General features: G+C 45.1%; 1 protein-coding gene across 3 annotated transcripts in view; it reads left to right on the top strand.

Annotated features, from left to right (window-relative positions):
• The window catches only part of ttll9 (tubulin tyrosine ligase-like family, member 9), a 118060-nt gene that overhangs the window by 28142 nt on the left and 68171 nt on the right, over positions 1-21747 (top strand). For 2 of the 3 annotated variants that reach the window (XM_078556318.1, XM_078556319.1), the window contains exons 7-9: positions 800-890; positions 7810-7850; positions 20186-20273. In XM_078556318.1, coding sequence (XP_078412444.1) covers positions 800-890; positions 7810-7850; positions 20186-20273 — 220 coding nt within the window. The remainder of the gene's footprint in view (positions 1-799; positions 891-7809; positions 7851-20185; positions 20274-21747) is intronic. The other variant, XM_078556320.1, reaches the window with a different exon arrangement.

Genomic DNA, 21747 nt, shown 5'->3' with positions numbered 1-21747 from the left:
TTTATCCTCTTAATGCCCCTTTCCTCCATGCTGTGGGTGAAATTTTTCCCCTAATGCCCCTTTTCTTTGTACTGTGGGTGCCATTTTACTCCCAAAATGGTGACCATGATGCGTTTCTGGTGCTAGTCATACCAAAGGGTATGGTGTGGGTGTTTGTGCAAGCTCTGTAACACTGATTTGACACCAATGTCGTAATTGGAGCACACTGCTCCAGCTAACATCCTGTCTTAAACACACACAGCTCAGTGTGTTCAGCAGCAGGAAAGACACCCCAGGCAGTGCTATTTAAAAGGGTTATCAAGGTGCTTTCATATTTTTCATGATTTCTACTGGCTCTTGCTCTGGTTGTTTCCAGAGTTGTTTAAAGTTACTGAAGTCTACATGGAATGGTGTGGCAGGTGCTGTAAGACTTGGTGTTGACTTAAAGGATTCATCAAAAACCACTTGCTCCCAGATGCGTGCAGCAGTTTGTATTCCTCTTGGACTACAGCATGATGGGGTTAATGGGCAGAGGCAACACAAGTACGACAAACTGCTGGAACAAAGGGGGGCAGTAGGGTTCTCTGCATGAGGCCATATTCACAGTTGAGGGATCACTGAACCTCAGTGAGGAACAATGTGTTAGATGTCAGATGACTTTTTTACTGAAACACAAAGTATATATTAAGTAACGCAAGAGTCTGTATTTTATGTCCTGCTGAGTAAAAGGCAAAAAGCTTCAGCAGCCTGTCTCCTTTTTTCAGCAATAATCAAGTTCTGTGTGACCAAACATTTTGTTGAATGGGTCTCTATCTTCTAGGATGGGAATCGTGCAGATGACACGAAGGATGAAGTTGCTGTGGAGAGTTACGTTGTACAGCGCTACATTGAGAACCCCTACCTAATCGGAGGTATTGTATCTTATCCCTCTAACAGAAAGAAATGCATGCATTTATATAGACCCTTTAACATCACCCCTCACAGGAGTATTATCAAACAAGGAGAGATGGAGAGATTTAGGGAGGCAATTCCAGAGCTTAAAAGCTTGGCAACCAACACACACACTCGCGTGCGCACTCATGTGCGTGCACTCCCGCTTCCAATCTGGCACTACTGACACAGACAGACAGACACGCCTCCAGTCCAACACTAACCTACACAGACAGACACGCCTCCAGTCTGGCACTAATTGACACAGACAGACACACCTCCAGTCCAACACTAACCTACACAGACAGACATGCCTCCAGTCTGGCACTAATTGACACAGACAGACACACCTCCAATCCAACACTAACCTACACAGACAGATACACCTCCAGTCTGGCACTAACCTACAGACAGACACACCTCCAGTCTGGTCTTAATTGACACAGACAGGTCTCCAATCCACACAGACAGACAGACACTTCTTCAGTCTGGCACTAACTGACACAAACAGACAGACACGTCTCCAGTCTGACACAGACAGACACGTCTCCAGTCTGGCATTCATCCACACAGGCAGACAAGCAGGTCTCTAGCTTGGTACTAACTCACACCGACAGACAGACACATCACCAGTACTGCAGTAACTGTCAGAGACAGACAGACATGTCTCCAGTCTGGTACTAATACACTCAGATAGAGAGACATGTCTCCCATCTGGCGTTAAGTGACACAGGCAGACACGTCTCCAGTCTGGCACTAATCCAGACAGACAGACGCGTCCCCAGTCTGGCATTAACTGACACAGACAGACACATCTCCAGTCTGGCACTAACCCAGACGGAAAGGCACGTCTCCAGTCTGGCACTAACCGACACAGACAGACACATCTCCAGTCTGGCACCCCAGATAGACACATCTCCAGTCTGGCACTAATCCACACAGAGACGTCTCCAGTCTGGCACTAATCCACACAGAGACGTCTCCAGTCTGGCACTAACCCAGATAGACACATTTCCAGTCTGGCACTAACCCACACAGAGACATCTCCAGTCTGGCACTAACCCACACACAGACGTCTCCAGTCTGGCACTAACCCAGACAGACAGACATGTCTCCAGTATAACATTAACTGACAGGGACAGACATGTCTTCAGTCTGGCACTAACCCAGACAGACACATCACCAGTCTGGCACTAACCCAGACAGACACATCTCCAGTCTGGCACTAACCCAGACAGACACATCTCCAGTCTGGCACTAACTCAGACAGACACATCTCCGTTCTGGCACTAACCCACACAGAGATATCTCTGGCCTGGCACTAACCCACACAGCGATGTCTCCAGTCTGGCACTAACCCGGACAGACAGACACATCTCCAGTCTAACATTAACTGACAAGGACAGACAGGTCTTCAGTCTGGCACTAACCCAGACAGACAGACACCTCTCCAGTCTGGCACTAACCCTGACAATACAGACATGTCTCCAGTCTGACACTAACTGACACAGACAGACACATCTCCAGTCTGGCACTAACTCAGACAGACACGTCTCCAGTTTCCCACTAACTGACACAGACAGACATGCCTCCAGTCTGGCACTAACCAAGACAGACAGACAGACACGCCTCCAGTCTGGCACTAACCAAGACAGACAGACAGACAGACACGTCTCCAGTCTGGCACTAACCCGCACAGAGACGTTTCTGGTCTGGCACTAACCCGCACAGAGACGTCTCTGGTCTGGCACTAACCCGCACAGAGACATCTCCGGTCTGGCACTAACCCAGACAGACACATCTCCAGTCTAACGTTAACTGACAGGGACAGACATGTCTTCAGTCTACCGTTAACTGACAGGGACAGACATGTCTTCAGTCTGGCACTAACCCAGACAGACAGACATGTCTCCAGTCTGGCACTAACTGACACAGACAGACACGCCTCCAGTCTGGCACTAACTGACCCAGACAGACACGCCTCCAGTCTGGCACTAACTGACACAGACAGACACGCCTCCAGTCTGGCACTAACTGACACAGACAGACACGCCTCCAGTCTGGCACTAACTGACACAGACAGACACGCCTCCAGTCTGGCACTAACTGACACAGACAGACACGCCTCCAGTCTGGCACTAACTGACACAGACAGACACGCCTCCAGTCTGGCACTAACTGACACAGACAGACACGCCTCCAGTCTGGCACTAACTGACACAGACAGACACGCCTCCAATCTGGCACTAACTGACACAGACAGACACGCCTCCAGTCTGGCACTAACTGACACAGACAGACACGCCTCCAGTCTGGCACTAACTGACACAGACAGACACGCCTCCAGTCTGGCACTAACTGACACAGACAGACACGCCTCCAGTCTGGCACTAACTGACACAGACAGACACGCCTCCAGTCTGGCACTAACTGACACAGACAGACATGCCTCCAGTCTGGCACTAACTGACACAGACAGACACGCCTCCAGTCTGGCACTAACTGGCACAGACAGACACGCCTCCAGTCTGGCACTAACTGACACAGACAGACACGCCTCCAGTCTGGCACTAACTGACACAGACAGACACGCCTCCAGTCTGGCACTAACTGACACAGACAGATACGCCTCCAGTCTGGCACTAACTGACACAGACAGACACGCCTCCAGTCTGGCACTAACTGACACAGACACGCCTCCAGTCTGGCACTAACTGACACAGACACATCTCTCGTCCAGCACTAACTGACACCGACCTTACTCTCAACTGCTCTTCTAATATTATTGTAAAACCCCTTTGTGTCGCTCTCTGCAAGTCTCTTTTCATATTCCATTTTGCAGTAATCATTAGCTTCTTTGTGTTATTCGGTTAGTCTTTATATCTCTTCTAATCTCCATACTATTCTGTGTACACTTGTATATTGTTTCTTTAATGTTAGCTCTCATCTCTTTTGTCGAACATGATTGTTTTATTTGCTGAGCGGATCTCTTGCCCTTTAGCGATATATACTGATGCTGTATTAAGTTAAATGTTTTGAACCTCTCCCACTGTTCATCTGTGGTTTGAACTAGCAAGGGTTCTGACCAACAGTCCCTGTCTCACACTGTTAGTTTGCCTTACCAAAATCTAAAACCCTATCTATTGTATTAAGTTGCTGCTTTTCAAACCTAACATTGATTTCAACCACATTCTGATCTTTTGGTTAATAATTGAACAGTAAGGGAATATATCTGCAAATGTGGATTTTTCTCCTGCAATAGATCACAGCTCAATTAATAAATTAAAAACTGAGACCAATTGGTTTTGTTAAACAAATGGAACCAAGGTGGGTAGATGGAGTTAAGATAGAATCAGAAAGTTAAAGCACAGAAGGATGCCATTCAGCCCATCGTGTTTGTGCTGCCACTTTGTCTGTAATTCTGTAATACCCCATCTTCAAGTACCTATCCAATTTCCTTTTAAAATTATTCATGGAATAAGCTTTCACCACCTTTTCCAGAAGAGCATTTCAAACCTCAGCAACCTCTGAAAAATGTTCTGATCTCCCCTCGGGATAGTTTGTAAATGATTTCAAACCTATGACCTCTAGTTATTGACCCATACACTAGAGGAAAGACTTTTTCCCCTATTCACTCTAGCAGCATTTCTCATCATCGTGAAAACCTCCATTAGGCCATTTTTTAACCTTCTCTGTTCCAAGGAGAACTATTCTACCTTTTCTACTCTCTCATTATAACTAAAGTGCCTCAACCCTGGAGAAGTCCTGGTAAAATTCCTCTGTGCCCTGTTAGGATCCCTGTGGATACCAGCAAACTAAAAGAACTAATTGTATCAGATGACCCCCAACAAGAAAACCACATGGACAAGATTTCACTTTTATAACTTTGCTTTAACAACTAAGCTAAAATCAATATAAATTAAACATAAATTAACAGACAAATTGTGGTTATATAAACTATAAACTAAATAGCAAATATAACAAAGATAGATCTCTCAGATTTACTGGGCAGTCAGTCCACTCAGAAAATATGGCACCAGTTTCAGCCTCAAAATCTTTCAAAACTCTAATCCCTCCGGTAGATTTCCAACTCCTTCACTTTGAGACTTTCGCCCCCAATTCTCTCCAACAGCAGCTTTACTCCACCCGAGTTCTATGGGTACAATTTTCACCAAAACACACATTTTTCCAGATCCCTGTCAGCTCAGCCCCAAGATCCAGCCTCCTTGGTCTTTTTCCAGCTACACTACAACCACCTCCTCCTCCTCCTCCTCCTCCTCCCTGAGCTTGGTCAAGTGGACCCCATTTCCACCACAACCACGGGTCACATGGGTCCAGTTTCATGCACTTTTGGAGGCAGGGCCAAGGTCCCAGCAATGCCTACTCTCTACTGCACCTTGACACATTGGTCTTCACAGTGACAGGCTGCCACCTGGCCCAGGTCCACACAACAGCACTGAAGCTGAACCAGAGATTTGGGTGGTGTGCCCAGTCTTCCCCTGCTCTATCATCACAGACTCCCTCATGTCTATTTCTCAGACCTATGCGTTTTTCCTAAAATATGGTGCCCAGAATTGCACACAATACTCTGAGGCCTAGCTGGGTGATTTATGTAGTTGTGGCATCATCTCTTTGCTTTTATACCTACGCTTTTATGCATAAAAAAGTAATTCATGCTGTTTTTAACCACCTTATTCATTCCTGGGATGTGGGCATCGCTGGTAAGGCCAGCATTTATTGCCCATCCCTAATTGCCCTTGAGACGGTGGTGGTGAGCTGCCTTCTTGAACCGCTGCAGTCCATGTGGCACTGGAACACCCGCAGTGCTGTTAGGAAGGGTGCTCTAGGTTTTTGACCCAGTGACAGCAAAGGAACAGCAATAGTTCCAAGTCAGGATGGTGTGTGACTTGGAGGGGAACTTGCAGGCAGTGGAGATGTGTCCGTTGCCCTCATCCCTCTAGGTGGTAGAGGTCATGGGTTTGGAAGGTGCTGACGAAGGAACCTTGGTAAGTTCCTGCAGTGCATTTTGTAGCTAGCCTGCCCTGCTGCCGCTGTGTGTCGGTGGTGGAGGGAGTGAATGTTTGTGGATACGGTGCCAATCAAGCAGGCTGCTTTGCCCTGGTTGGTGTCAAGCTCATCCAGGCAAGTGAGGTGTATTCCATCACACTCTTGACTTGTGCCTTGTAGATGGTGGGCTGGCTTTAGAGAGTAAGAAGGTGAGTTACTGGTCACAGAATTCCCAGCCTCTGACCTGCTCTTGTGGCCACAGTAACTGTATGGCTAGTCCAGTTGATGTTTGGGCTTTAAGCAATGATAATGCTGTTGAATGTCAAGGGGAGATGGTTAGATTCTCTTACACAACATCCTGACTTGGATTCTCTCTTGTTAGAGATGATCATTAGTGCCACACAATTGTCAGGCAATGTTACTTGCCACTTAATCACCCAAGCCTAAATGTTGTCTAGGTCTTGCTGCATATGGGCACAGACTGCTTCATTATCTGAGGAATTGCGAATGGTACTGATGACCGAAATCATCAGTCAACATCCCTCTTCAACCTTGTGATGGAAAGAAGGTCATTGATGAAGCAGCTGAAGATGGTTGGGCCTAGGACCCTACCCTGAGGCACTCCTGCAGTGATGTCTTGGAATTGAAGTGATTGACCTCCAACAACCACAACCATTTTCCTTTGTGTAAGGTGTGAACTGAACCAATGGAGAGTTTTCCTCCTGATTTCCATTGTCTCCAGTTTTGCTAGGGCTCCTTGATGCCACACTCGGTCAAATGAGGCCTTGACGTCAAGGAAGTCACCTTCACCTCACCACTTGAAACTCTTTTTGGACCAAGGCTGTAATGAGGTCAGGTGCCAAGTGGCCCTGATGGAATCCAAACTGAGCGTCAGTGAGTAGGTTATTGTTGAGAAAATGCTGCTTGATAGCAAATTCAATGACACCTTCCATCATTTTGGTAATGATTGAGGGAAGCTTGTTGGAACAGTAATTGGCCAAATTGGATATGTCTTGCTGTATTTTGGAAAGGACGTACCTGGGCAAAACACTGAGGAAACTGACTTCTGAAGAACTGAGATACTAAAATAGTTTTAATTAGCTTGTTACTAATTCACTAAAGTCCCTGGAAATTCTCTCCATCATCCCAAGTCCAATGGAAACTGACACCTTTTGAATTTCAGCAGCAAAAAAACGAACAAATTAAGACTTGCCTATTCCCAATCCACTCACTCCACAGCAATGTTATCACTGTGGAATTTTTTTCTCAGGTTTCCGTGTTTAGCTTTCATTCTAACTCTGACCTATGTCTGTTCTCGCTGATCTCTGCTGCTCATTCTCCCACTTATCTAATGTTCTTTGATACTGTTTGCTCCCAGGCCCATATTCTCCATTGTCTCCCACTGATACAGATCAACCAAGATCTTATTAAATTGTGAAACAGGCTCGAGGGGCTGAATGATGTACTCCTACTCACATGTTTCTGACACGGCACTGACTCTCTCGGACAGGTCTCCAGTCGTTTACTAACACACTCTCATATAAACGTGCGTGCACACACACACACACACACACACACACACACATATACATACACACGTATATATATACACACACACACACATATATATCTCCAGTCATTCACTAACACACATGCAGACTGATAGGTGTACAGTGCCTTTGCCAGCCTTTCCTCGGTTAGTTGATGTCAATTGGAAAGAGCCTTGATACTCTGGCTGAGGCTCCACCTCTTGGCCCCTGTATACTGTGCCTATTCCAGTACACAATTTGTCATCCTTTCAAACCTCCAGCTCCTCATGTGTCATGTAAGCCTTTACATTTACGTACAATTGTTTGTACAAAGTTTGCTAATGAGACCTTTGGTTATTTGCAGGGAGGAAGTTTGATCTGCGAGTCTATGTATTGGTGACGTCTGTAAGTAGACTTTCTTTCTGAAGGCCCTCTCATGTTGGGTATCTCTCAAACAGAGAGAACACTCACCAGTTTTAAAGCATGGGATTAGTTACAAAGTGCTGTCACATATTTGACATTATGAGGAGCCTTTCCTGATGTCTGACTTGGTAATACCATTTCATGTTTATTTTCATAATGGATTTGTAGAAGGCTTGTGCAAAAAGTGAACTTTTAAACAGGATATCAGGACACAAGCCTGATGCCCAGCTGACATGGGAAGATTAGTGGCAGATTCTGAACCCACAGTCTTGGGTGGGTCTGTGTAAAAATGCACTCAGTCTGGATGTGTTTGTGTCGAACAAGTGAAGTTACAATCAGGACCTGCACACAAAACTGTTTTTACAGCCAATAATTATTCCACTTGCAGTGAATAATCATTGAATTCCCAACCAATCTCCTCAAAATTGTACAAGTTACCACAAAAAATTGATTATTTTACAATAATATCATGTAGCATGTACACCACATAATCACAACGAGAGTGTCCTGAGTGGGTCTGTTGCCCCTTGTGAAGTGGGTTTCTGATTCGTTTGTTGAGTCTTGCACTGAATGGACAAATTTGGGTTGTTTGCACCATCTCTGGTAGAGTTTTGAGGAGCCGTTAATTTATTCATTCAATGGATGTGACAATCACTGAAAAGGTCAGCATTTATTACCCATCCCTAATTTCCCTTGAGAGGTGGTTGTGAGCCACCGCCTTGAACCACTGCAACCCCTGTGGTGTAGGTACACACAATGCTGTTAGGGAGGGAGTTTCAGAATTTTGATCCAGAGACAGTGAAGGAACAACAATACAAGTCAGGGTGGTGTGTGACTTGGAGGGGAACTTGCAGGCTGTGGTGTTCCCATGCATCTGCTGCCCTTGTTCTTCTAGGCGGTAGAGGTTGCAGGTTTGGAAGGTTCTGTTTAAGAAGCCTTTGATGAGTTACTGCAATACATGCTGTATATAGTACACACTGCTGCCACGGTGTGTCAGTGTGGGAGGGATGTTTAAGGTGGTAGATAGGATGCCAATCAAGCAGACTGGTTTGTTCTGGATGATGTAAAGCTTCTGGAGTGTTGTTGGAGCTGCACTCATCCAGGAGTATTCCATCACACTCCTAACTTGTGCCTTGTAGATGATGGACAGGCTTTGGGGAGTCAGGAGGTGAGTTACTCGCCGCAGGTTTCCCAGCCTCTGACCTACTCTTGTAGCTGCAGTATTTATATGGCTAGTCCAGTTCAGTTTCTGGTCAATGGTAACCCCCCGGATGTTGATGGTGGTAATATTAAATGTCAAATGTCAAGGGAAGATGGCTAGATTCTCTCTTGTTGGCATGGCCATCTCCTGCACTTATGTGGCATTGAAACTTATGTGACCATGAAACCATTGTCGATTGTCATAAAAACGCTTATGGATAGTCCACTCAGTTTCTGGTCAATGGTAATCCCCAGGATGTTGTTAGTGGGGGATTCAGTGATGGTAGTGCTATTGGATGTCAAGGATATGGTTAGATCCTCTCTTGTTGGAGACGGTCAGTGCCTGGCACTTGTGTAGCGCGAATGTTATTTGCTGTTTGTCAGCCCAAGCCTGGATATTGTCCAGGTCTTGCTGCATTTGGACATGGACTGCTTCAGTATCTGAGCATTCACAAATGGTGCTGAACATTGTGCAATCATCAGCGAACATCCCCACTTCTGACCTTATGATGGAAGGAAGGTCATTGATGAAGCAGCTGAAGATGGGTGGGTTGAGGACACTACCCTGAGGAACTCCTGCAGTGATGTCCTGGAGCTGAGATGACTGACCTCCAACAACCACAACCATCTTCCTTTGTGCTAGATATGACTCCAACCAGGGGAGAGTTTACCCCCTGATTCCCATTGACTCCAGTTTTGCCAGGATGCCTTGATGCCACATTCGGTCAAATGCGGCCTTGATGTTAAGAGCAGTAAGTAGTTGAGTACAATTCTGCTGCTGCTGACGGCCCATAGTGCCTCATGGTTGCCCAGTCTTGAGTTGCCAGATCTATTCGAAATCTATTCAAAAGCTATCCCATCAATCTCATAGGCATGGAAACTTCCTGCTGACTACCACCGCCGGTCTACCACCAACGCCCCCCCCTCTTACACCCCCTTCAGCTGATGAATCAGTGCTCCTCCATGTTGAACACCACTTGGAGGAAGCACTGAAGGTGGCAAGGGCGCAGAATGTACCCTGGGTGGGGGGACTTCAATGTCCATCGCCAAGAGTGGCTCGGCAGCACCACTACTGACCCAGCTGGTCGAGTCCTAAAGGACATAGCTGCTGGACTGGGTCTGCGGCAGGTGGTGAGGGAATCAACAAAAGGGAAAAACATACTTGACCTCATCCTCACCAACCTACTTCATGTAGATGTATCTGTCCTTAACAGAATTGGTAGGAGTGAGCATCGCACAGTCCTTGTGGAGACAAAGTCCCGTTTTTACATTGAGGATACCCTCCATCGTGATGTGTGGCACTACCACCGTGCTAAATGGGATAGATTTCAAACAGATCTAGCAACTCAAGACTGGGCATCCATGAGGTGCTGTGGGCCATCAGCAACAGCAGAATTGTACTCAAGCACAATCTGTAACCTCATGGCTTGGCATATCCCCCACTCTACCAGTACTATCAAGCCAGGGGATCAATGAAGAGTGCAGGAGGGCATGCCAGGAGCAGTACCAGGCGTACCTAAAAATGAGGTGTCAACCTGGTGAAGCTATAGCACAGGACTACTTGGATGCAAAACAGCATAAGCAGCAAGTGATAAACAGAGCTAAGCGATCCCACAACCATCGGATCAGATTTAAGCTCTGCAGTCCTGCCACATTCAGCCGTGAATGGTGGTGGATAATTAACCAACTTACTGGAGGTGGAGGCTCCACAAATATCCCCATCCTCAATGATGGGGGAACCCAGCACATCAGTGCAAAAGATAAGGCTGAAGTACGAGCTACAATCAGTGGATGATCCATCTTGGCCTCCTCCGGAGGTCCCCAGCATCACAGATGCCAGTCTTTAGCCAATTTGATTCACTCCACGTGATATCAAGAAACAGCTGAAGGCACTGGATACTGCAAAGGCTGTGGACCCTGACAATATTCCAGCAATAGTACTTGAGACATGTGGTCCAGAACTAGCTGCACACTTAACCAAGCTGCTCCAGTACAGCTACAACTCTAGCATCTACTGACAAAAAACAGTAACAAGGCTGAGGATTCGGAGTGTTTTAGAAGCCAGCAAGAGGCCACCAAAAAGTTGATAAAGGGAAAAAGATAGAATATGAGAGTAAACTAGCCAGAAATATAAGTCTGACAGGATGCACAGAGTGGCAGGTTGTAACTAGTGGAGTGCCACAAGGGCCAGTGTGGGGGCACCAACTATTTACAACTTATATCAATGACTTAGATGAAGAGACAGAGAGTCATGTATCTAAGTTTGCTGATGATACAAAGCTAGGTAGGAAGGTAATCTGTGGGGACGACACAGAAATGCTGCAGAGATATAGACAGGTTAAGTGAGTGGGCAACAAGATGGCAGATGGAGTAACGTGGGGAGGAGTGAGGATATTCACTTTGGTCATAAAATAGAAAAGCAGAATATTTTTGAAAAGGTGAGAAACTTCTGAGTGTTAACGTTTGAAGAGATTTAGGTGTGTTTGTAAAAGGAACACAGAAAGTTAGCATGCAGGTACAACAAACAATTAGGAAGGCAAATAGCATGTTGGCCTTTATTGCAAAGGGATTGGAGTATGGGAAGTCTTGCAACAGTTGTACAGGGTTTTGATGAGACCACATCTGGAATACTGTGTACAGTTTTGGTCTCCGTATTTAAGGAAGGATACACTTGCATTGGAGGCGATACAGTGAAGGTTCACTAGTTTGGTCCATGGGATGAGGGGGTTGTTCTATGATGAGAGGCTGAGTAAATTGGGTCTATTTTCTCTGGAGTTTAGAAGAATGAGAGGTGATCTCACTGAAACCTATAAAATCCTGACGGGGTTTGACAGGGTGGACACTGAGAGATTGTTTCTGCTGGTCGGAGAATCTAAAACATGGGGCACAGTCTCAGGATAAGGGGTCGATCATTTAGGACTGAGATTGGGAGAAATTACTTCACTCAAATGGTTGTGAATCTTTGGAATTCTTTACCTCAGAGGATGCTCCATCACTGAATATGTTTAAGGCTGGGATAGACAGATTTTGGGTATCTCAGGGAATTAAGGGAGTTGAGGAATTGGGGGGTGGAAAGTAGAGTTGAAGCCAAAGATCGGCCATGATCATATTGAATGGCGGAGCAGGCTCGATGGACTGTGTGGTCTACTCCTCCTATTTCTTGTGTTTTTTGTGAATCAGCCATAGAAATACAGTGGCTACAAGAGCAGGTCAGAGGCTAGGAGTTCTGCAGCGAGTAATTCACTTCCTGACTCCCCAAAGACTGTTCACTGTCTACAAGAACAAGTCAGGAGCGTGATAAAATATTATCAGGCATCCTGAGCATAGAGACAACCATTCTCGCATGGTAATTGTGCTGGACAGGCCACTGCATCAGAACGCCGAACACTAACCTTCCCAATTGCACTCTACTCCCAACTTATGACTGGTCAAAGATCACAGGATGGCCAGCAGAAACGTTTCAAAGACACCTTGAAAGTCTACTTCAAGAATATTGGCTTTGACCTCAGTTGCTGGGAAGAGAGTGCACTGGACCGCCCGCAATGGTGAGCCCTGCTTCAGCACATTGTAGCTGGCTTTGAAGCAAGGCAGATGATGAATGCTAAAAATGCAAGAGCAAGAAGAAAGATCAAGAAGGTGTGCAACCCCTCATGGCCCACGGACTGACTAATGACTGACTGCTGAAATGGAATGTGGATTTCCAGATTTTTTCCCGCCCTGTTAATTTTTTCCCTTAGCCTTTTACCTTTTCCCTTTTCTACCTCTTACATTGTACTAGCTTCACCACTATCTCCTACAACCTCACAGAATTGTTATGGTGCAGAAAGAGGCCATTCAGCCCGTCATGTCTGTGCCGTCTCTCCAAATGAGCATTATGACTTAGTGCCATTCTTCTGCCTTTTCCCCCATAACCCTGCACAGTATTTAGATAGAAACAATCATTTAATTCCCTCTTGAATTTCTCGACTGAACCTGCCTCTACCACACTTCGAGGCAGTGCATTTCAGACCCGAACCATTCGCTGTGTGAGAAAGTTTTTTCTCACATCGCATTTGCTTCTTTTGCAAACCACTTTAAATCTGTGCCCTCTAGTTCTCAAACTTTTTTCTGAGCAGGAACAGTTTCTCCCAATCTACTCTGTCCAGCCCCCTCATGATTTTAATCACCTGGATCAAATCTCCCCTTAGCCCTCTTCTCTCCAAGGAGAACAGTCCCAACCTCTCCAATCTATCTTCTTAACTGAAGTTTCTCATCCCTGGAACCATTTTTGTAAACCTCTTCTGCACTCTCTCCAATGCGTATGCATCCTTCCTAAAGTGTGGCGCCCAGAGCTATACACAATACTCCAGCCGGTGTCTAACTAGTGTCCTATACAAGTTAGGCATAACCTCCTTGCTCTTGAACTCTATGCCCATTTTAATAAAGCCTAGGATACTGTATGCTTTATTCCCTGCTCACTCCACTTGTCCTGCCACTTTTAATGACTTATGCATATATACACCCAGGTCCCTCAGCTCCTGCCCACCCTTTAGAGTTATACTCATTTTGTATTGTCTCCCCATGTTCTTCCTACCAAAATGAATCATGCCTCTCTGCATTGAACTTCATCTGCCATCTATCTGCCCACTCCACCAACTTATCCATGTCCTTTTGAAGTTCTATGCTGTCCTACTCAAAATTTATAATGCTTCCAAGTTTTGTATCATCCACAAATTTTGAAATTGTCCCCTGTACACCAAGATCTAGATCATTAATATATATCAGGAAAAGCAAGGGTACCAATACCAACCCCTGGGGAACTCGTCCTCCAGCCTGAACAATATCCATTAACCATTACTTGCTGTTTCCAATTACGCAGCCAGTTTTGTATACACGTTATTACCGTCCCTTTTATTCCATAAGCTATAACTTTTCTCACAAGCCTGTTGTATGGCACTGTATCAAATGCCTTTTGGAAGTCCACGTATACCACATCAACAGCATTACCTTCATCAATCCTCTTTGTTACCTCTTGAAAGAACTCCAGCAAGGTCATCGAACATGACTTTCCCTTAAATACCTGCTGGCTCTTCCTAATCAACACACATTTTTCCATGTACCTATTAATTCTATCCTGAACAATTATTTCTCGAAACTTCTCCACCACTGAAATTAAACTGACTGGTCTGTAATTGCTGGGTTTATCCTTGCAACCTTTTTTGAACAAGGCCGTAATGTTGGCAATTCTCCAGTCCTCTGGCACCATCCCTGCATCTAGGGAAGACTGAAAGATTATGGCCAATGCCCCTGCAATTTCTACTCTCTCTTCCTCCAATATCCTTCAATTCGTCTCATCCAATCCCGGTGCCACGTCAACTTTAATTACCGACAGTTTAGCCAATTCCACCTCCTTATCAGTTTTGAACCCTTCTAGTGACAGAGTTTCCTCCTATTTCACCTCGACCCAGGTAGCATCTGTTTCCTTGGTAAAGACAGGTGCAAAGTGTTCATTTAACACCTCAGCCATGCTCCCTGCCTCCATGTGTAAATCCCCTTTTTGGTCCCTAATCAGCCCTACTCCTCCTCTTAATAGCCTTTTACAAATTATATGCCTTTTAAAGACTTTGAGATTCCCCTTTATGTTAGCTGCCAGTCTCTACTCATTATCCCTCTGTGCGTCACTTATTTGCTTCTTCACCTCTCTCTAAACCTTCTGTATTCAGCTTGGTTCTCAATTGTATTTTCTACTTGACACCTGTTATAAGCACACTTTTTCTTCTTTTTCTTAATTTCGATCTCCTTTATCATCCAGGAACTTGGGAGTTGTTTGCCTTACCTTTCCCTTTTGAGGAATATACCTTGATAGTGCCCGAACCATTGCTTCTTTGAAGGTAACCCATTGTTAAACTACAGCTTTTCCCACCAACCTTTGGTCCCAGTCTATCTGGCCTAGCTCTGTTCTTGCTCCATTGAAGTCAACTCTCCCCCAGTTAATTATTCTTACCCTCTCCCTCTTTCTCTCTGAATTCCTTTTCTCTTCCTCTCTCTACTCTAGGACCGCGTGCTAAGCATCCTCCTTAATTCTTGGGACTGCCTTCGGAATATTATCTACTTAGCTGGATGAGTCCAGCTCCAACACTGAAAAAGATTGACACCAGGACAAAGCAGCCCACTTGATTGTTTTCTCATCCATCACTTTAAAAATTCACTCCCTCCACCATTAACACACAGTAGCAGCAGTGTGTACCGTCTACAAGATGCACTGCAGAAGCTCACCAAGCCTTCTTTGATGGCACCTTCCATACCCATGACCTCTACTACCTAGAAAGACAAGTGCAGCAGATGCATGGGAACACTCTCTAAGCCACACATCATCCTGATTTGGAATTATATCATCGTTCCTTCACTGTCGCTGAGTCAAAATCCTGGAACTCTCTCCCTAACAACACTATACCACATGTACTGCAGCAGTTCCAGAGGTTGCCTTAACCCCATCTTCTGAAGGATATTTCAGGATGGGCAATAAATACTGGTTGAGCCTGTAACACCCACATCCCATGAACGAATAAAAACAAAACTTATTTAAAATATTAGTTTGGCTAGAGCTGGAGTATTGTGTCTAATTCTGGGTTTCTCACTTTGGGAGCGTATGAAGGCTTTGATGAGGGTACAGAAGTGATTTACTAGAATGTTTCTCATGGGAACAAAGAAATGGCGGAGGAACTGAATAGGTACTTTGCATCAGTCTTCACAGTGGAAGACATGAGTGACATCCCCAAAGTTCAAGAGAGTCGGGGGGCAGAGGTGAGTATGGTGGCCATTACTAAGGAGAAGGTGCTAGGAAAACTGAAAGGTCCGAAGATGGATAAATCACCTGGACCAGATGGATTACACCCCAGAGTTCTGAAGGAGATAGCTGAAGAGATAGTGGAGGCGTTAGTGGTGATCTTTCAGGAATCACTGGCGTCAGGGAGGGTCCCAGGGGACTGGAAAATCGCTAATGTAACCCCCCTGTTTAAGAAGGGAGTGAGGCAAAAGATGGGAAATTACAGGCCGATTAGCCTGACGTCGGTCGTTGGTAAGATTTTAGAGTCCATTATTAAGGATGAGATTTCAGATAACTTGGAAGTGCATGGTAAAATCGGGCAAAGTCAGCATGGTTTCATCAAGGGGAGGTCATGCCTGACAAATCTGTTAGAATTCTTTGAGGAGGTAACGAGTAGGTTAGACAAAGGAGAGCCAATGGATGTTATCTACTTGGACTTCCAGAAGGCCTTTGACAAGGTGCTGCACAGGAGGCTGCTCAGTAAAATAAGAGCCCATGGCATTAGAGGCAAGGTATTAGCATGGGTAGAAGATTGGCTGTCTGGCAGGAAGCAGAGAGTGGGGATAAGGGGGTCCTTCTCAGGATGGCGGCCGGATGGAGTTCTGCAGGGGTCAGTGTTGGGACCACAACTTTTCACTTTACACATTAATGATCTAGATGAAGGAACTGAGGTCATCCTGGTTAAGTTTGCAGATGATACAAAGATAGGTGGAGGGACAGGTAGTATTGAGGAGGTGGGGAGGCTGCAGAAGGATTTGGACAGGTTAGGAGAATGGGCAAAGAAGTGGCAGATGGAATTCAACGTGGGCAAGTGTGAGGTCATGCACTTTGGTAGGAAGAATAGAGGCATGGACTATTTTCTAAATGGGGAGAGAAATCAGAAATCTGGAGTGCAAAGGGACTTGGGAGTCCTAGTCCAGGATTCTCTTAAGGTTAACTTGCAGGTTGAGTGGTAGTTAGGAAGGCAAATGCAATGTTGGCATTTATTTCGAGAGGACTAGAATATAAAAGCAGAGATGTGCTGCTGAGGCTTTATAAGGCTCTGACCAGACCACATTTAGAATGTTGTGAGCAATTTTGGGCCCCTTATCTCAGGAAGGATGTGCTGGCCCTGGAGAGGCTCCAAAGGAGGTTCACGAGAATGATCCCAGGAATGAAAGGCTTAACATATGAGGAACGTTTGAGGACTCTGGGTCTATACTCGATGGAGGTTAGCAGGTTGAGGGAGGATCTGATTGAAACTTACAGAATACTGAAAGGCCTGGATAGAGTGAACGTGGGGAAGATGTTTCCATTCATAGGAGAGACTAGGACCCGAGGGCACAGCCTCAGAGTAAAGGGAAGATCTTTTAGAACAGAGATGAGGAGAAACTTCTTTAGCCAGAGAGTGGTGAATCTATGGAATTCATTGCCACAGAAGGCTGTGGAGGCCAGGTCATTGAATGTATTTAAGACCGAGATAGATAGATTCTTGATTGGTAAGGGAATCAAAGGTTACAGGGAGAAGGCGGGAGAATTGGGTTGAGAAACCTATCAGCCATGATTGAATGGCGGAGCAGACTCGATGGGCCGATTGGCCTAGTTTCTGCTCCTATGTTTTATGGCCTTATGATGAGATTACAGTTTTGTGAATAGACAGGAGAAGCTGGAGTTGCTCCCTTAGAGCAGGGAAGGCTAAGAAGAAATGTGATAAAGGTACTAAAATGATGAAGGGTTTTAATGGAAGTAAATAAAAATGGTTTATTGGAAAATGAACTGAAAGAATCATGAAATGATTACAGAACAGAAGGAAGCCATTCAGTTCACCTTGTCCGTGCCAGATCTCTGGAAGATCAGCTCACCTACACCACACACCTACCTTTTGCCCATTGCTCTGCAAGTTCTTTTCTCTTCAGGTAATTACCTGATTCCCTTTTGAAAGCCCTGATTGAATCTTTGTGCACTATACTCTCAGGCAGTGCATTCCAGATCCTAACCATTCACTGTATACCAAAAGTTTTTCCTCATGTTACCATTGCTTCTTTCGGCAATCACCTTAAATTAGTGTCTTCTAGTTCTTGATCCTTCCGCCAATGGGAACAGTTTCTCCCTGTCTGCTCTGTCTAGATCTTTCAGGATTTTGAATAGCTCTATCAAATCTCCTCTGAACATTCCCTTCACCTAGGTGAACAGCTCGTTTCTTCAAGATGAACTGTAACTGAAGTTGCTTATCCCAGAAACCATTCTCGTTAGTCTTTTCTACAAGATCTCTAACATCTTCACACCCTTCTCAGTGCGGTGCCCAGAATTGGACACAGTACTCCAGCTGAGGCCAAAACATGTGTTTTATAAAGGTTCACCATGATTTCTTTGCTTCTGGACTCTGCCCCTATTTACGAAGCCCAGGATTCTGTATGCTTTATCAACCTGCCCTGCCAACTTCAATGATGTGTGCACATATACCCCCAGGCCCCTCTGCTCCTACACCCCACTTTAGAATTGTACCCTTTATTTAAGAATGCTTGTCTTCTTTCTTCCTACCAGAATGTATAATTCCATATTTCTCTGCATTAAACTTCATCTGCCACTTATCTGGCCATTACACCAGCCTGTCTACATCCTCCTTCCAAGTTTTCTGTCATTGACAAATTTTGAAATTGTGCCCAGTAGGCCTCTTGATTGTTGATATAGATCAACAAATGCAGTAGTCCCAACCCTGGGAAACCAGGGGGAGATAGTTGCATAGTGGTAATGGCTGAGGCTATTGCTCTGGCATTCAAATTCCACCATGACAGTTGGTGGAATTTTACTTCAATTAATAAATCTGGAATATAAAGCTAATCTCAGTAATCGATTGTTGTAAAAAGCCATCTGGTTCCGAAATCTGCCATCCTTACCCAGTCTGGCTTATATGTGGCTTCAGACCTACAGCAATGTGTTTGTTTCTTAATTGCCCTGAAATAGTCCAGCAAGCCACTCAGTTTCAAGAGCTATTAGGGATGGGCAACACATGCTGGCCTTGTCAGTGAAGCTCACATCCTGTGAATGAATAAAAAAAAGCACACTTCTTCCAGTCTGAGAAGCAAATATTCACCACTACCCTGTTTCCTGTCATTCAGTCAATTTTGTATCTATGCTGCCACGGTTCCTTTTATTCCATGGCCTTCAACTTTTCTGATAAGCTTATCGTGTGGAAGTCTTTGTACACAACATCATCCTTCACTGTTACTTCATCAAAAAACTTAAACAGGTCGGTTTTTTTTTAACCCTTCAATCCATGCTGGCTTCCCTTGATCCACATTTGTCCAAGTGACTGTTGATTTTGTTTTTAGAAGTTTCCCCACCACTGAAGTTAAACTGACTGGCCCTTTTTTGAACAAAGGTGTAACATTTGCAATTTTACAATCCTCTTCCACCATTCTTGTATCTCAGTAAAACTGGATGATTAATGCCAGTGCCATAATCCCTCTCACTTTCCCTCAGTATCCTTGGAAGCAGTCCGGGTGACTTAGAAAAGGAAGACAACCATTGGATGTCTCAAAGTGCTTTACAGCCAATGAAGTGCTTTTTGAAGTGTAGTCACTGTTGTGTAAGAAAGATGGCAATTTGAGCTCAGCAAACTCCCACAAACAGCAGTCTGATAATTAACAGATAATCCATTGTTTGTGATGTTGATTGAGGGATAAATATTAGTCAGGACACCGGGGAGAACTCCCCCACTCTTCTTCAAAGCAGTGTCATGGGACGTTTTATATCCACCCAAGCAGGCAGATGGGGTCTAGGTTTAATGTCCCACCCGAAAGCCAGCACTTCTGACAGTGCAATACCTTTCCAGTACAGCACTGGAGGGTAAGCCTTGATTTTTGTGCTCAAACCCTAGACCAAGACTTGAACCTGGAAGTTTGTGATTCAGAAGCGAGAGTGCTACCCACTGAGCCACAGCTGACACATCAAATTAATGTACATCCAGTCTATTCAATACCACCTTGACATCAATTTTTTCAGCCCATCCAGTGCCTCAACTAATAGGATTCATAACCAGGGCACAGATTTAATTTGATTCTTAAAAGAATCAGAGGTGAAACGAAAATGGGATTTTTAACACAATGTATGATAGGGTTATTGATACAAATTCAATAGAAGCTTTCAAAAGAGAATACCAGTAGGAGGAAAAAAAATCCAAGGATAAGGGGCAGAAGGTGGGGAATGGGACTGAGTGGATTGCTCTTTGAAAGAGCCCTGTGCCCTCTAATTACAGTCAGGTTGTAGTTATTGTTCAGTCAAGTGAGCTATATGTTTTCTTACATCCTATTGCTTGTCTCCCTGTATGCAGTATGTTCCTCTGAAAGCCTGGTTGTATAGAGATGGCTTTGCTCGATTTTCAAACACTCGATTTTCACTGAGCAGCATCGATGATCATTGTATCCTTTCTTGTATCTCAATAAGCCTGGGGCATTGACAAATATTGTACAGGTATAAAGTGTTATTGGTATCTCACACAGCAACCTCTAACTCTGTGCAGGCTACAGTAACCTCTGTGTAACCCACTGTAACCCACGGCAATCCCTGTGTAACTCACTGTAACCCACAGGAACCTCTGTATAACTTACTGTATCCCAATGGAACGCCTGTATAACTCACTGTAACCCACAGCAACCCCTGTGTAACTCACTGTAACCCACAGCAACACCTGTGTAACTCACTGTAACCCACAGCAAACTTTGTCTTAAACACTGTAACCCACAGCAACCCTTGTGCAACTCACTGTAAGTAGGCCATTTATAACTATTAGAAACCTCCGTTCATCTCACTGTAACCCATCGGAACCCTTGTGTATCTCATTGTGACCCAAAGCAACCCCTGTGTAACTCACCGTAACCTACAGGAACCCCTGTGTAATACACTGTTATCCATAGGAACCCCTGTGTAACGCACTGTAACCCACAGTAACACCTGTGTAACTCAGTGTAGCCCATATCAACCCCAGTTTAACGCAGTATAACCCACAGCAATCCCTGTGTAACTCAGTGTAACCCGCACGAACCACTGCGTATCTCTCTGTACCCCACAGGAAACCCTGTATAACACACTGTAACCCACAGCAACCCCTGTGTAACTTACTGAAACCGACAGGAATCTCTGTGCAACTCATTGTAACCCACAGCAACCTCTGTGTAAAACACTGTAACCCAAAGGAATCTCTGTTTAACTCTCTCTAACCCACAGCAACTGCTGTGTAACGCACTGTAGCCCACAGCAACACCTGTGTAACTCACTGTAACCCACAGCAGCCCCTCTGTAACTCACTGTCAGTCAGCAACCCCTGTGTATCTCACTGCAACCCACAGCATCCCCTGTGTAACTCACTGTAACCCACAGCATCCCCTGTGTAACTCACTGTAACCCACAGCAACCTCTGTGTAAAACACTGTAACCCACAGGAATCTCTCTGTAACTCATTGTAACCCACAGCAACACCTGTGTAACACACTGTAACCCACAGCAACGCCTGTGTAATTCACTGTAACCCACAGCAAGCCCTGTGTAATTCATGTAACCCACAGCAACACCTGTATAACTCACTGTAACCCACAGCAAACTTTGTCTTAAACTCTGTAACCCACAGCAACCCCTGTGCAACTCACTGTACCTCACATAGGCCATTTATAACTATCAGAAACCTCCGTTCAACTCACTATAACCCATCGGAACCCTTGTGCATCTCATTGTGACCCACAGCAACCCCTGTGTAACTCACTGTAACCCACAGGAACCCCTGTGTAACACACTGTAACCCACAGGAACCCCTGTGTAACACACTAACTCACAGCAACACCTGTGTAATACACTGTAATCCATAGGGACCCCTGTGTAACACACTGTAACACACAGTAA

The sequence above is a fragment of the Cetorhinus maximus genome, chromosome 13 (assembly GCF_964194155.1).
Source record: "Cetorhinus maximus chromosome 13, sCetMax3.hap1.1, whole genome shotgun sequence".
NCBI classification, from domain to species: Eukaryota; Metazoa; Chordata; class Chondrichthyes; order Lamniformes; family Cetorhinidae; genus Cetorhinus; species Cetorhinus maximus.
The sequence above is the reverse complement of the archived record's forward strand: the minus strand, read 5'-3'. Positions and strand labels throughout refer to the sequence as shown.